At 34.8% G+C, this 14,499-nt stretch overlaps 1 protein-coding gene across 2 annotated transcripts in view; it reads left to right on the top strand.

The window, feature by feature from the left end:
• LOC111046700 (scavenger receptor class B member 1) overlaps window positions 1-14,499 on the top strand; it is a 99,654-nt gene that overhangs the window by 18,471 nt on the left and 66,684 nt on the right. For both annotated transcript variants that reach the window (XM_039436512.1, XM_039436513.1), the window contains exon 2: window positions 4,765-5,389. In XM_039436512.1, coding sequence (XP_039292446.1) covers window positions 4,957-5,389 — 433 coding nt within the window. In that variant the 5' untranslated portion in view covers window positions 4,765-4,956. The remainder of the gene's footprint in view (window positions 1-4,764; window positions 5,390-14,499) is intronic.

Genomic DNA, 14,499 nt, shown 5'->3' with positions numbered 1-14,499 from the left:
ATCTAAAACCTAAAAACCGGTCGTCTGATTGGCACTGCCGATTGCGCTATCTATCGGCAAAAGTTGTAACAATTATATCATCTGAGCAGCTACCAAAAATGGCTGACTCCAGATCACGCGGTTCAGATTTGAATTGCAGATCAAAAATATTTGTTGGCTGGTATTTTGAATAGAATAAAATATTTTTAAAATTGTATAATTTTTTATCGTCTACTAATATTAAGAATATAATAATTATCATACAAACATATATTTCATGAGTTAATCAAATTTCTGGTTGTGGTATTGAATTCAGTTGACTCAATGACAGACACCTCTATTATGCTTTCTCATCTGAGCTTAGACCTTCTAACCTATTACAATGTAAGTTTCAAAATAGAGATGCTCCCCATGTTATTTAAATGGAGTCACTTTTACTCCCTAGGGAGTTTTTTTTTTTTTTACTACCGAGAGCGAAAAAGTGACACTTTAGTATTAGGTTTCAGGGAGTGAAGTAAGTACTTTAGACAGTAGGTGGAGGAGAAATATGTTTGTATTGAAACTTCAACCACATTTGTATAAAACTGAAAAAAATGAAGAATTTAATAACATCTTCGAATGTAACATCCATGGGAAAAACCCAGGACCCTCTATCTTTTGAGGGTATTACTCCCCACCCCTCATACCTCTTGGATTTTGCCCCCCCCCCTCTAGAAGTTTGGTGAAATGGCGCCAATGGACTGTCTTTGACAAGATTATATTTTTATTTGGCCATGCTAGACTGTGCACAGTAGTGAGTATAGTAGGATTTCATTCCTTAATTCCAACACAAAATAAAATAGAATCAAATTTTTTCGCCATTGATACAATACAGTTTCATTGGGCTTCACTAATGGAAAGCCTCTTCTAATGGGAAACCCCTAACGAAAACCCTCAAGGGTTTTAAACCCACCTTAAGGAGGGTTTCCGTTTGTACGTAAACTTCCGACGTCGAGTTCGACAGGCATTGTTGTCTGATGTCATTCATGTTGTCCAAATTTCAAATGTGCTGGATTGATCCGTGGTCTAGTGGATAGAGTGCTTGCGTAGCAGCATAGAGATCCCGGGTTCAAACCCTCTCACAACCAAAAGTTCATTAACCAGATCACTCTCGTGTTATCGGATGGGCACGTTATAATGTCGGTCCCGGCTGAAGTATGACAGTCGTAAGGACCATTGATGGCTTAAATTATATATTCAGGAGGTGGGACCTTCCCGCAAGGGACACCCCACCAACACAAGCCATACGAATTTACTTTTTTCGAATGTGCTAAACTGCAGAACAATTTGGTGGCTCGTTAGAGTAATTAGTAACGCGCCGGTCTTATAATCAAGGGAACCCGAGTACGAGCCTCGACCGGGGCAAAAGTTTTTGACTATAGCACGATCACATAGATAAGGCCACCCAGTCTCCAGGAGGAGCTGTTGTTTATTTTGTTATTAAATTTGGTTTGTGAAAAATCTAAATTCGAACTTTTCTGTTTTGAAATGTTTGGACTGAAAATTGGAATTCAAAAGTGTATGGAATATAATCTACTTTTTGGACTACCGTATTTATAATGCATACATCAAAATTCGGGGAAGAAACAGTTTTGGGCTGTGTCTGTTGGTCTTTCCCCAATCAATTGAAAATTGTGTTTTGTGTATCAATAAATATTATAAAATCACTTCACTTATGTGCTACTTTATTCAAATTAATAAAAACAATATAAAAACTTGTAGTACCCTTTATTAAAAACTTTAAAATGTTTTATCGACTAGTTTCGACTATTGGTCATTTTCAAGTTAAATCAAAAGTCCTAATAAGGGTATCAAATAATAAATTGTTAAATTTCCGAAATATAAATAATAAGACTCCCTAGAGAAAAGTTTAATAGCATCTTCAAATGTTTTTAATGAAGGGTACTACAAGTTTTAAGATTGTTTTTATTGAATATAATAAACTATGCTTTTATTCTTTCAATGCTCTTTGAAGCTCGATATTTATAATATAGATAACATACATCAATGGAGAACTCAAATCAAATCCTTGATACTGAGTGAAACTATATACTATCTCCTTCTTTCTCCCAAAGCTCTGTATCTCCTTTCATCTCAAAACTCAAGTTCGACTCTGAGCGAAAAATTATATAATTATTTTTCTTCCGGTTGCATAATTTCGAAGAGGAAAGAAAAGAGGAAAATGAGAGTGACAGAAGATGTGCACTTTACTGTTATACCGGGCACCCATCAGAGCAGAGCTTTATACCTATACAGAGATACACCCACTACAAGAGAAGGATAGCACACACATAATAGACCAGTTTGTAAGTGGTACATTGAACCAGCCTCGTATACTACTATTATACTGACATACTGGTACACTGCCTTAGGATATCCTCCTGTATGATGCAATGTTGGTACTATCTTTATTTCCTTCTTATTTGGCTTCTTCCTATACTATCACACACTCAAGCTTTATTGTTTATTTTAGTCTGTGCTAAATAACAATCTCATTCTTCTTCTTCTTCTTTTTCTTCTTCTTCTTCTTCTTCTTCATCATCATCATCATCACAGTCCTCTTCAAACCCATTTTCCTTCTCAAATTTATTTCTCTCCTAATAATTCTCAAGTACTTTGCTATATTCTTTCGCTGTTCTTCTTGTTCTTCTTAGTCTCCAACATCTTCATTACTCCATTCTCTTCTCTAACGCCTTTTCTGCCTTCTCTTTCCTTCTCTTCAATATTCTCGATCAGCTTCTATTCGAAACCGAAACTTCAATCATTCTTCTCCTTTTCTCGTCTTCCCTCTTCTCTTTACCTCTCATTTCTTTTCTCTTCATCTTCCTCTAGTTCTTCCTTTCACCGGAAAGCTCTTTCACTTTCAAGTGAGCTGTATGTAATAAGTCCGATCTGCTTCAAAATCAAGCACGACTCTAGTCAGCTAAGTTCATCAGATCTGAACTTAGATCATTATTTGACCTCAATTATGTTGCTGTGTCTGCAGTTCATCATAATAATCAGTTCCGTAACATGTACAGCAAATAATATCCATGTACATAACAATATAATTATATAGTGAGGTCCACGTTATAATGGCAGTTTTTGATTAACATTGGTGTTGCTATCCTTGTCTATCATTCGACAAAGCAGATAGCGCTATCATTCTCTATTGAAGATTATGGCTGTTATCTTATTTTTTGATAGCAGGTAACCCGTGCTCCGCAAGGGTCTAATTAAGAACTTGACAAACTGACAACTTGGCCTACTAAAATCTTGAAGAATTTAAAAATATTCCTGTAACCATCTACGGTGAATTAAGAATGTATATGCAAAATTATAATAATGAAAACTCTAGGTTGTTGTCAAAATATCACTTATTCATTTTAAAAAATCACAAACTTGTTTCAACACCAATGGTGTCATATTCCTTCTTCCTATGGATCACAATATCTCACTATCAACAGTATCTGTAAGCAAAATTTCAAGTTAATCAGTTGAGTAGTTCAGACGTGATGATTCGTAAATGTCCTATCCCGTACGTGTATAAGCCAGTTCCTCCTTTATTATTTTATTATAGATTATATAAGGGATCAGCTCAACAATTATTTGTCCTGTAGATGACAAAACGTTGACTTCAAAGCTTTTTTCAAAACAATAAAATATAATAACCAGCTAATCGATAAAGCTGTAATAGTCTAATCATTCATCGCAAGTTACCGAGTAATTTTACGATCTAATAAATCTCTAGAAACCAATTGATCATTCTCTAAGTAAGTAGCGACATAATAGACAAACATGATCTATATAATCTTTCCTAGGAATCTCTCACCTTCTGCGGAGATTTCTTATCTCTCTCTTATCGCGATAGTCTCTCAAGCCGTGTGCAGTGTACTCTTTCTAGCAGCTTGAAACTGGTTTTCGAGAAGTGAACGTTAAAATTCATTCAGCATGAATGAGAAATGCCTATCATTAGATGGACGAGATTATAGGTTGCACCAAGTATTATATGAAAAACTAAATCGCCAGAGATTGATTTCCGTGTTGCTATAAACTTCCCCATTTCCAATAAGTACCTGAGTATGACTGACTCTAATGTTATGTTTTCAACAGATTTCAAAATGCATCAGATGGATATCAACTATTTTAGTTAATATATATCAATGTAATTTTTTCAGTGGCAATTTGTCATTCTATCAATTATGACAAAAACATACCCATACAATGATAGGGAATGGAAAATCATCCCCTACTATATCATTACTGTATTTTGATTGAAAATTCGTCAAAGGTTTCGTCAGAAGTCTCAAGAACACACATATTTAACAAAATAATTACAAGAAAATTAGAATATATTGTGAGTAACTTGGGATTTGAAGAGTGCTTGAGGTTTTTGTGAGTTTTATTCTTTTATTGATTCAATGATGCACGATTATTTTTTAATAATAATTTGGTGGAGCATCAACAGGCACAGCCCAAAACTGCTCCTCCCCTGAACTTTGATTCATTAAATTTGAGTTTTGATTCCAGTTTTAGTTTAATTAATCGAAATTTGACGTTTCTGAATAATCAGTAAACATTAATGTATTCTTCTTTTCTGTTAAGCCTGTTGAGTTTGATAAATTGAATGATAGACAAGGATAGCAACACCAATGTTATTCAAATACCGCCGCAATTATAACGTGGACCTCACTATAGAAGAATGAAAATGATTGTTTATTAATCACATTTTGTTCTCTAATCAACATGTCGCTTTTTGTGTTTCAGAATGACACCCTCAAATGGATTCGTCAAGGATCTTTAGATCATCAATACTAGCGAAGCGGCGAGTCTAGTACAAAACAAATTGGTGCGTGAAATACAATCAATTTCATCTGGTAAACAAAATATCATAATAGCCAACCGGAAACCGATTGGCTAACTAGATAGCAATAAATCGAGGTGTTAAAACAATCAACGATGAAACCCAGAAGGCCATTGCCGGCGTCCTACTGTGCACAGGAATGCTCCTCGCTCAACAACAACAACAGACAGGAATGTTCCTCGAACAACAACAGACAGGAATGCTCTCCGAACAACAATTACGGACAGGAATGCTCTCCGAGCAACAACAACAATGATCTGTCGAGTAGTGATAGAAACAACACCACAAGTTCGTTAGAGAGTAATAATAATAATATAGACAGTGATAAGGTGCCTTTACAAGTGGCGGAATCAGCTGATTGTGTGGCAAGGTCAAGTGGGGGTCATCGGCGATCAGCTGATTCGGTAGCAGACGACGCTAGGCGGGTGTCAAGGTCATCTCATCGCAAGGTCAGCCTACTAGAAGAGGAGGGAGGAACGCTTGCTCTACCCTTGTCCAATTCGTCACTGGATGTCGGCCATTATAAGGGTGAGTTTTCCATTCCTATTTATTGACAATCAGTTTTAAAAGAAATGAATTTTTGTGCACCCAGAAATTAACATGCAATTTTCCCTTCCTGAGGGAATCGGTTGTTGCCCATGAGTTGGCAAAGGAGAGACTTTCTCTGCGAAAGAAAAAGAACTTCAGTCCCATGAAGCATACAACATTTTCTCACCACCTAAATATTTGTAACAATTGGACCTTATGCTATTTGGAATTTGCAGATTTGAATGATGATGATATACATCAAAGCTAGCACATTTACAAAGACCGAAGAAAATGTCCCTAACTTTGCAAATAGTAATGCTGATAGTGAAAGTACTTATTTTTCGTGAAGCTATGTTACACTGGTAGTATCTCATAATGCGCCGCTCTTACACTCTCACCCTAACAAAACAGTAATAATCGACAGTAGTCGACAGTAATCGACTTGCGGTTTCAATAGGCTTGAAATTTGGAAAATAAAAGAACTATACCATGGGATATCTTCTTGTACTATATTTCCTCTATGGTATAACTTCATGGATAACGACAAGCTCATATCCTTCTTAAAACACCTCATTGTTATGGAAACCTACAATAATTTGAAATATCAACAATATTTTAATTCCATTGAATCATAGAGGAGAGGGAATATAGCATAAGCTTATGATTTACCTTTTCTTCATATTATTCAATAAAAAATCTGGTTCATCGATTATACTTCCATAAAGTGCTCACATTCTATGACTTACAGATAAAATTAGAATAAAGATCTGCAATCCTGCTCGACTTCCACATTGTAAATACTAAGCCGTGTTAACATCCTTGACGTGCTAAGCTCTATAATTGCGACTGTAAAGTGTAAATATTCCTAGTAAATTTTACAGTATAAAGATTCTATAGTAGATAGTCTCGATTTGCATATAGTGACCACGTGTTATAATGGCAGTGTTTGATCAGCATTGGTGTTGCTATCCTTGTCCATCATTTGACAAAGCAGATAACGCTATCCTTTTCTAGTTCCGCAACGTTGCCAGAACGGTGTAGAGATATAATTAATTAACAAAATATCCAGTCTCAACTATCTCAACTATTATCGAATCATTGAAAATATATTTTATTGATGAAGAAAATATAATTGATTATTTTCAACAAGAATGAACAGTTGATATCACATCATATATACCGGTATCATCTTTCCTCTATAGAAGGCAGTGGCAAGGCAGAGAATCAGCAACGTTGGTCTGTTATCTTTTTTCAATGCTATTACAACGTGGACCCGACTATAGTGTAGATGTGCTGTGCCTTCATTTATATCAGTGCATACTTTATCAGAGATTTCTTGATATGCTTTTACATCAGTGCTTATAGACACTGATTTGCAAATATATTTTGAGTGCAAATATTTAGGTATGTATTTCATGCTCATACAGAAGTTCAAGTATATAATGGTTATAATTTATATAACTGATATATTCAGTTAGTAACCCCTGGTGGTACGGAACTCTCCTAAAACAATTGCTTCATTCATCTCTCTCATTTTGGTAGAGAGTTATTGGGATGATATTTTTAATATTCTTTCCGAAAAAAAAGTAAATTCGTATGGCTTTTGTTGGTGGGGAGTCCCTTTCGGGAAGGTCCCACCGCCTGAATATATAATTTAAGCCGTCAATGGGCCTTACGACTGTCATACTTCAGCCGGGACCGACAGTTAACCTGCCCATCCGATAACATGGGAGTGATCTGGTTGAAAAAACTTTTGGTAATGAGGGGGGCTCGAACCCGGGATCTCTATGCTGCTAGGCAAGCACTCTATCCACTAGACCACGGATCACTCCTTATTCTTTCTTCTTATTCGGATCACTCATTCTTTCCGAAGAATGGACATTGATATGTCCAAAGCTCCGCCAATTTATGTAGATGCATAACAATATAATTATCTATAGTTATTTTATTACAAATTGCTTTTTCATATCATATACAGTTCAATAATTATTTTCTTCGTCTATATTATGTAAATTCATCTTTAATTGTGCTGTATTGTAAGCTATTGTATATAAGTGTATAAGCCAGTATATATATTGTAATCTACATGAATAAAGTACTCAATCAATTATCACCTGCCTCGTCACTCACACACAAGCCTAGAGCTCATGTGGGCATCACCCTCAGTAACATGAATATGATATATTTATTCTATGTTTGGTTTTGAAACATCTAAATTCAAAAATCCACTTTGTGAAGATAATTAAGGTCTGAAAAATTTGTGAAGTGAACAACTACAAGACTCTTAACCTATTTCGGACTATGTGTAACCTTATCTAAATTTAGGAGGGGAATAGCACAAGGTTACCTTATTTTTTCTCTACCTATCATTTCGATGATGTACTTATTGTATGAATCAATGAAGAATATATGATATCAGAGTATGAATACATAAGTTGGTATCATATATTAGCGCATTAATCACATCATTTGATAAGAGAAACAGAAAGTGTATGTACGCTACAAGGTCTCTTCCGAGGTAAATAGCTGCCGTTAAATTGGTCCTCTCTTATTATCAGATATCAGAGTCATTAATTCCTGGCCAAGAATTAAACAGGTGCCACTAACATCAGATTGTCAGCAATTCTTATCAACAGCCTCCCATTCAACAGAAGCTGAAAGTTTAAAATGAATCTCGCTATAGGAAGTTGTTACAGTATGTAATAGGATAGGGCACGAATAAGCTGTTGTAAAACTCTATGGTGTAATTCAGATCAATCAGTCAGTGTTACTATAGTGAGGTCCACGTTTTTAATGGCAGAGTTTGATTAGCAATAGTATTGCTATCCTTGTCCATCATTCGACAAAGCGGATAGCGCTATCTCAGGGTTTTCTAAAGGGTTTAACGCATTAACAATGCTTTGTGCTTTGAAATGTATATAGTGAGGTCCACGTTATAATGGCTTTGAAGGAAGGTAGGAGAACAACGTTGCCGATCCTCTATCTCGTCAATGCCTTCTAAAGAGGATACCTGATACAGGTTTATTGATGTAATATTAACTGCTCATTCTCGTTTAAAATAATCAATTATATTTCATTAAGCAAGAAATTATATTGTTAAATAATTTCATATATAAGATGAAATATTATGTTAATTGATTATTAATAGTCTGTCTTGGCAATGACTTCTATAGACAGTATCTGATACAGGTTTATTGATGTAATATAAACTGTTCATTCTCCTTTAAAATAGTCAATTTTATCTTATTATGCAAGAAATTATATTTTCCAATAATTTCATAATTAAGATGGAATATTTGGTTAATTGATTATTAATTCTACATTGTTAAAAGACGATCTGGCATCAGAACAAAGCGAGAAACAGATAGCGCTTACTATTTTGTCGAATGATAGAGGAGGATAGCAACACCAATATTGATCAAATACTTTTATTATAATGTAGACATTACTATAGCTACTTGTTAAATGATACTGATTGGTAGGATTCAAAAGCGTGCTTGGCTTAGAACGTTCTTAGGAATATTGTTGTTAGATATATGACTTAAAGGGCCGTTTGCACAATCAAAGCTTAAACTGAATTTGAACAGCTGGTGGCTTAAACTCAAAATGAATCACATGTTAACATACAAGATTTGATACGGATTTAATCCAGTTAAATTTAAATTTAGTTTAAACTGTAACTGTGCAAACGGCACTTAGAGAAGTCGAGTAACGATTATCTATCTATATATTATATAAAAGCGAAATGGCACTCACTCACTGACTGACTCACTCACTCGCAGAACTAAAAATCTACCGGACCAAAAACTTTCAAATTTGGTAGGTATGTTCATTTGGCCCTTTGGAGGCGCACTAAGAACGGATTTGGAAAAATTTGAACTATAAGGTGGTTTTTAAGGTTTAAAGTTCGTCTTTTAGCATGTATATTCTTCTTATTCCAATCTCTTAATTATAATAAATTGAAATGTCCATACCATATGATAATATAGAACTATAATCTAGAGAGAGTACCTCTTCGAAACAGTTTTTAACTGGTAACTAAATTAATAATTTTAAGGGTTGGCATTAAGTTGAGTTGACTTTGTAAGGTTGGCACCAAGTTGTAGATTGAAATGCATTTATCGCGGAAAAATTGATTGGGCACTGCTACTTCAATCAGAGCTATTCCTGGGAATATTATATTAGTAGCCGTCAGGCTCGCTTCGCTTGCCATATTCGTTTAGCCAGACGTTTAGTCTGGACCCCCGACTGGATCGTCCTAAAATATGATCGTCCTACAATGAAAAATGCAGGCGAGCGAATCGAGCCTGCTGATCCCATTCTTGGACGATCCAGTCGGGGGGCGAAGGTGGCGGAGACCCCTTGCTAGACGGATATGGCGAGCGAAGCGAGCCTAACGGCTAGTCATAGATAAGAGATAGATAGCATGCTTATGCTGTCTTTTCTGTAGTCTCTTTTTTATTTCCTCTAACTGATACCAGTCTGGAACCATCCTTTCTAGCTCTATCTATATCTTTGGAACAACGAGAAATCGTCATTTTTTCTCAGTAAATGCGTATTTAATCAGAGACCAGGTCCCTTACTTACGTAGGAGTTACGTGTATGATACAGTGACTGGACAAATGTGAACACAATATTATTTTCCAGACTGATTTGAAAATAATAGAAGGAACTAATCATAAATACTATCCAACTGCAATATAGATTAAAGGTTTTCTTGGAATAGAGTGGCGGAAATCTGATAATAATACTAGCTCTATTACTCGTATAATGCTATAGTGAAGTCCACGTTATAATGACAGTGGAAAAAGGTAGGGGGACAACGTTGCCGATCCCCTGTCTTGTCAATGCCTTCTAAAGACAGTAGCTGAGACAGGTGTATTGATGTAATATTAACTGTCCATTCTCGTTAAAAATAATCAATTATATTTTATTAAGCAAGAAATAATATTTTTCAACAATTTCATAATGAATTTACATAATTAAGATGAAAAATTTTGTTAATAAATTATTAATTCTACATTGTTAAAAGACGATCTGGCATCAGAGCAAAGCGAGAAAGAGATAGCGCTATCCGCTTTCTTGAATGATAGACAAGGATAGCAAAACCAAAGCTAATCAAATAATGTCATTATAACGTGGACCTCACTATAGAATCTCTCAATTAATGAGTGGTGTTTACAATACCATTGGTTTCCATTCAATATGGATTTCTACCACAAAAACACAGAAAATCTTTCAATTTCAGTTACGAATCAATCATCAATAACAGCTTTTCAGACCCCAATAATGATTGAAATCAACTCAATTTAAAAGTAGAAAACCTCCTTTTTCACACGGAAATCGTGCCGACGTAAATTAAATACTGGAGTAATAATAATTGATACCGTTGGCTTAAATTCGCCGATTTCAAGGTGATTGACTCGATTGCATGTCATTTTTGTTGACCACTTTTCCGTGTTTCGCGAATTTAGTGACTTTTTTCAGTGTGCGAATTCGGTTCATTTCGGTACACAACTGACGATTAGCACCCGAGTTTTATGTCTTTTAAGTTTTTATCTTCAAGCAATTCATTCCAAAAACACAGAAAACGCATGCAAAATGAAGTCTAGGTCAACTACATTGTCTCCAATTGGTTTATTCTTTAAGTAAACTTGGGTTATCTATAATTGACCGAGCGAAGTGAGGTCTAAGATTCAAGTTGACGGTTTGGCATTTCTCTTAATGTTTAAATGTTTAAATATTTAAATATTTATATGTTGCGCATTTAAGGCGAGACGCGGTAATAGATTTTCATGAAATTTGATAGGTATGTTCCTTTTTTAATTGCGCGTCGACGTATATACAAGGTTTTTGGAAATTTTGCATTTCAAGGATAATATAAAAGGAAAAAAGGAGCCTCCTTCATACGCCAATATAGAGTAAAAATCAACTATGAATTAATCATCATAGATCAGCTGACAATGATTACACAGATTTGTGGAGAAGCCAGTCTATTGCTGTATTTCCATAGGGTCTACAGTTTCAATCAGGTACTTGTGGCTGAGAATACTGCGTGAGGTCCACTGTTCACAGAACTACTAGTATAATAAAGGAAAGAATTGGCTTATACATGTAGGGGATAGGAAATTCACGAATGACGCATCATCACTTCTCAACTACTCAACTGATTAGCTTGATATTTTTAGCATATGGATTCTTCATTTACCAAGGATGGTTCTAGTCCTATTTTCAATTCTTCAAGATTTCAGTAGGTCAAGTTTTCAATTGGACCCTTGCGGAGCACGGGTTACCTGCTAGTTGTCAATATTCCACCCAATAATCAACGTATTTTATGTTTGTAGTATAATCCAATTCTTTCCTTCATTTTATTATAGATTATCTGTTGTATTATTAGATAGCAGTTTTAACATCCAACATCCAGAAAAACTGTGTGGTCACCCATACTAATTGATACTCGGGGTCTCGTTACTTAACTCTATCGATAACAGCTGTAATCCTATTCTATTAAGCGAGCAATTTCTGTATTTATATATCTGGTTATTTTTATATCTGGTTATTTTTATATCTGGCTATTTTTATATCTGGTTATTTTTATGTTTAACGGATCTCGAAAACGGCTCTAACGATTTTCACGAAATTTGGAACATAGTAGGTTTATGAAAGATTCGATTGCACTAGGCTAGGTCTCATCCTTCAGAAAACTCGCTGAACGACATTAAAAGGATAATTCATCCTTGGAAAACAGATGATAATTTCGTCGTCTCTCGATAACAGAAGATGCGTGTGTCTGTGTGGGAGGGAGACATAATTATTTCCAGCTGCGTAATCATAATCAATCAGCGAGAAATTTTATCTAGCTGGACAATTTAATCAATTTGATCAATATAATCTGATTTGTTGACTTGACATGATAATCCTCCTAAACTAGAGTATATCATAATTTCCAAAGTTGATCATTATTTGACAATTTCAAGTGATTAGTGAGTGTTATTTTGTTATTCAATTTGGTTTGTATATAATCTAAATTAATAATTTCCTTGTTTTCAAATGTTTGAAAGAAAAGGAACCTGAATTCAAGTGTATGGAACATAACCTACTTTTTGGACTATTTATAGTGTATAAATCAAAATTCTGGGAAGAAACAGTTTTGGGCTGTGCCTGTTAGTACTCCCCCAATCATTTTAAAGAATTGTGCTCGGTTTATCAAAAGTCAATAAATAAATAACGAGAGAAGCTCGGTGCCCCGATATTAATAGTTTAAACTCTGAAGAGAAACAAGTCTAGAGGAACCTCGATATATTGCATCTCAAGGACTGCTCAAGAATGTAGTATTACGAGGTCTGTTATAACGGGGTGTAATGTATTAAGGTTAGATACTATATAGACGTTTCAAGAGACAACAGAAAAAATACTATTACTTACGAATGTACTATATCGTGGTTCACTGCAATTTGGAGATAGCTACGGGTCACCCATCCTTCCGCATCACTGACCCCTCGTTACTTAACTCCATTGTACCATTATTGATCGAGTGGCAGAAGGTGTAAAAATGATATACGACTGGTCACCCATCGTTCCGTATCCCCGACTTCTCGTTACTAACCTTTACAGCTCATCTATATTATAATGATGTCACAAATTTTGTGAATTGAATAACTACAAGACTTAACCTGTTTAGGACTATGTGTAACCTCATCTAAATATTTTGATTGATTGATTGAGAACTTTATTTTTGTAGATTACAATATATACTGGCTTATACACTAATATAAAATAGCTTACAATACAGCAAAAGTATAGATAATTTACATAATATAGACTAAGAATAATTATTGAACTGTATAGTGATACGAAAAAGCAATTTGTAATAACTAAAGATAATAATGTTATGCATCTACATAAATTGGCGGAGCTTTGGACATATCAATGTCCATTCTTCAGAAAGAATATTCAAAATATCCTTCCACTAACTCTCTACCAAACGTTAATTTCATCAATTCAACTAGGATTTAATTTATACTGTAAATGGAATATTGTAAAAGTTTTAATATGGAGAGGAATAGCACAATGTTACTTTATTTTCTCTTTCCATCATTTTGATGATGTACTTATTTTATGAATCAATAAAGAATAATGAAGAAATAACTGCTTATGCACGTGCGGAGTAGGAAATTCACGAATGACGCATCATCACGTCTGAACTACTGGACTGATTAACTTGAAATTTCGCATATCGATTATATATTTACCGAGGATGGTTTCTAGTCCTATTTTCAATTCTTCAAGATTTCAGTGGGTCTAGTTTTGAGTTTCATCATGTATGAACTAATGGACTCATCAACTTGTAATTTCGCATATCGATTATATATTCACCGAGGATGGTTATAGACCTATTTTGAATTCTTCAAGATTTCATTACGTCAAGCTTTCAGGTTGTCAAGTTTTTAAGTCGACCCTTGCGGAGCACGGGTTACCTGCTAGTTATAAATAGAAATCTGAATAGATAACTAGTGCTTATCGCATTAGAACAAATCAAAACATTGAAAACTACCTGATCTAAGTCAATAAAAAGCATCATCATCATCAAGTTCTAAGACTTAGCAATTGATTTCCTGTTCTTGGTTAGTTTACTCTTGACCCAAAAATCACCATAACTCTTTATGATTATTGAGATAGGCCATATAACAACAAAACTAGTATATTATAGTAGTAGTTTTCATAGTGGAGGCACTATTAAATAGCATGACTACGATGTGAAACTATTATGAACAACTAAATTATCGTTGGCTTAAAATAGCTTGTAATTTGCTAGAATTAGCGGTTAGCTGAGGTTCAGTGAATGTAATTTGAATGAACTTCAACTCTACTGGTTCGAATCTAAAATTTAAGTGAATCTTTTACCGGGTTTTCAGTTGATATAGTAAGATTCTTCTTCTTCATCACCGTTCTTCTTCTACTTCTTCTTCTTCTTCTTCTTCTTCTTCTTCTTCTTCTCTTCTTCTTCTTCTTCTTCTTCTCTTCTTCTTCTTCTTCTTCTTCTTCTTCTCTTCTTCTTCTTCTTCTTCTTCTTCTTCTTCTTCTTCTTCTTCTCTTCTTCTTCTTCTTCT

The sequence above is a fragment of the Nilaparvata lugens genome, chromosome 10, assembly GCF_014356525.2.
Source record: "Nilaparvata lugens isolate BPH chromosome 10, ASM1435652v1, whole genome shotgun sequence".
NCBI lineage: Eukaryota > Metazoa > Arthropoda > Insecta > Hemiptera > Delphacidae > Nilaparvata > Nilaparvata lugens.
The sequence above is the reverse complement of the archived record's forward strand: the minus strand, read 5'-3'. Positions and strand labels throughout refer to the sequence as shown.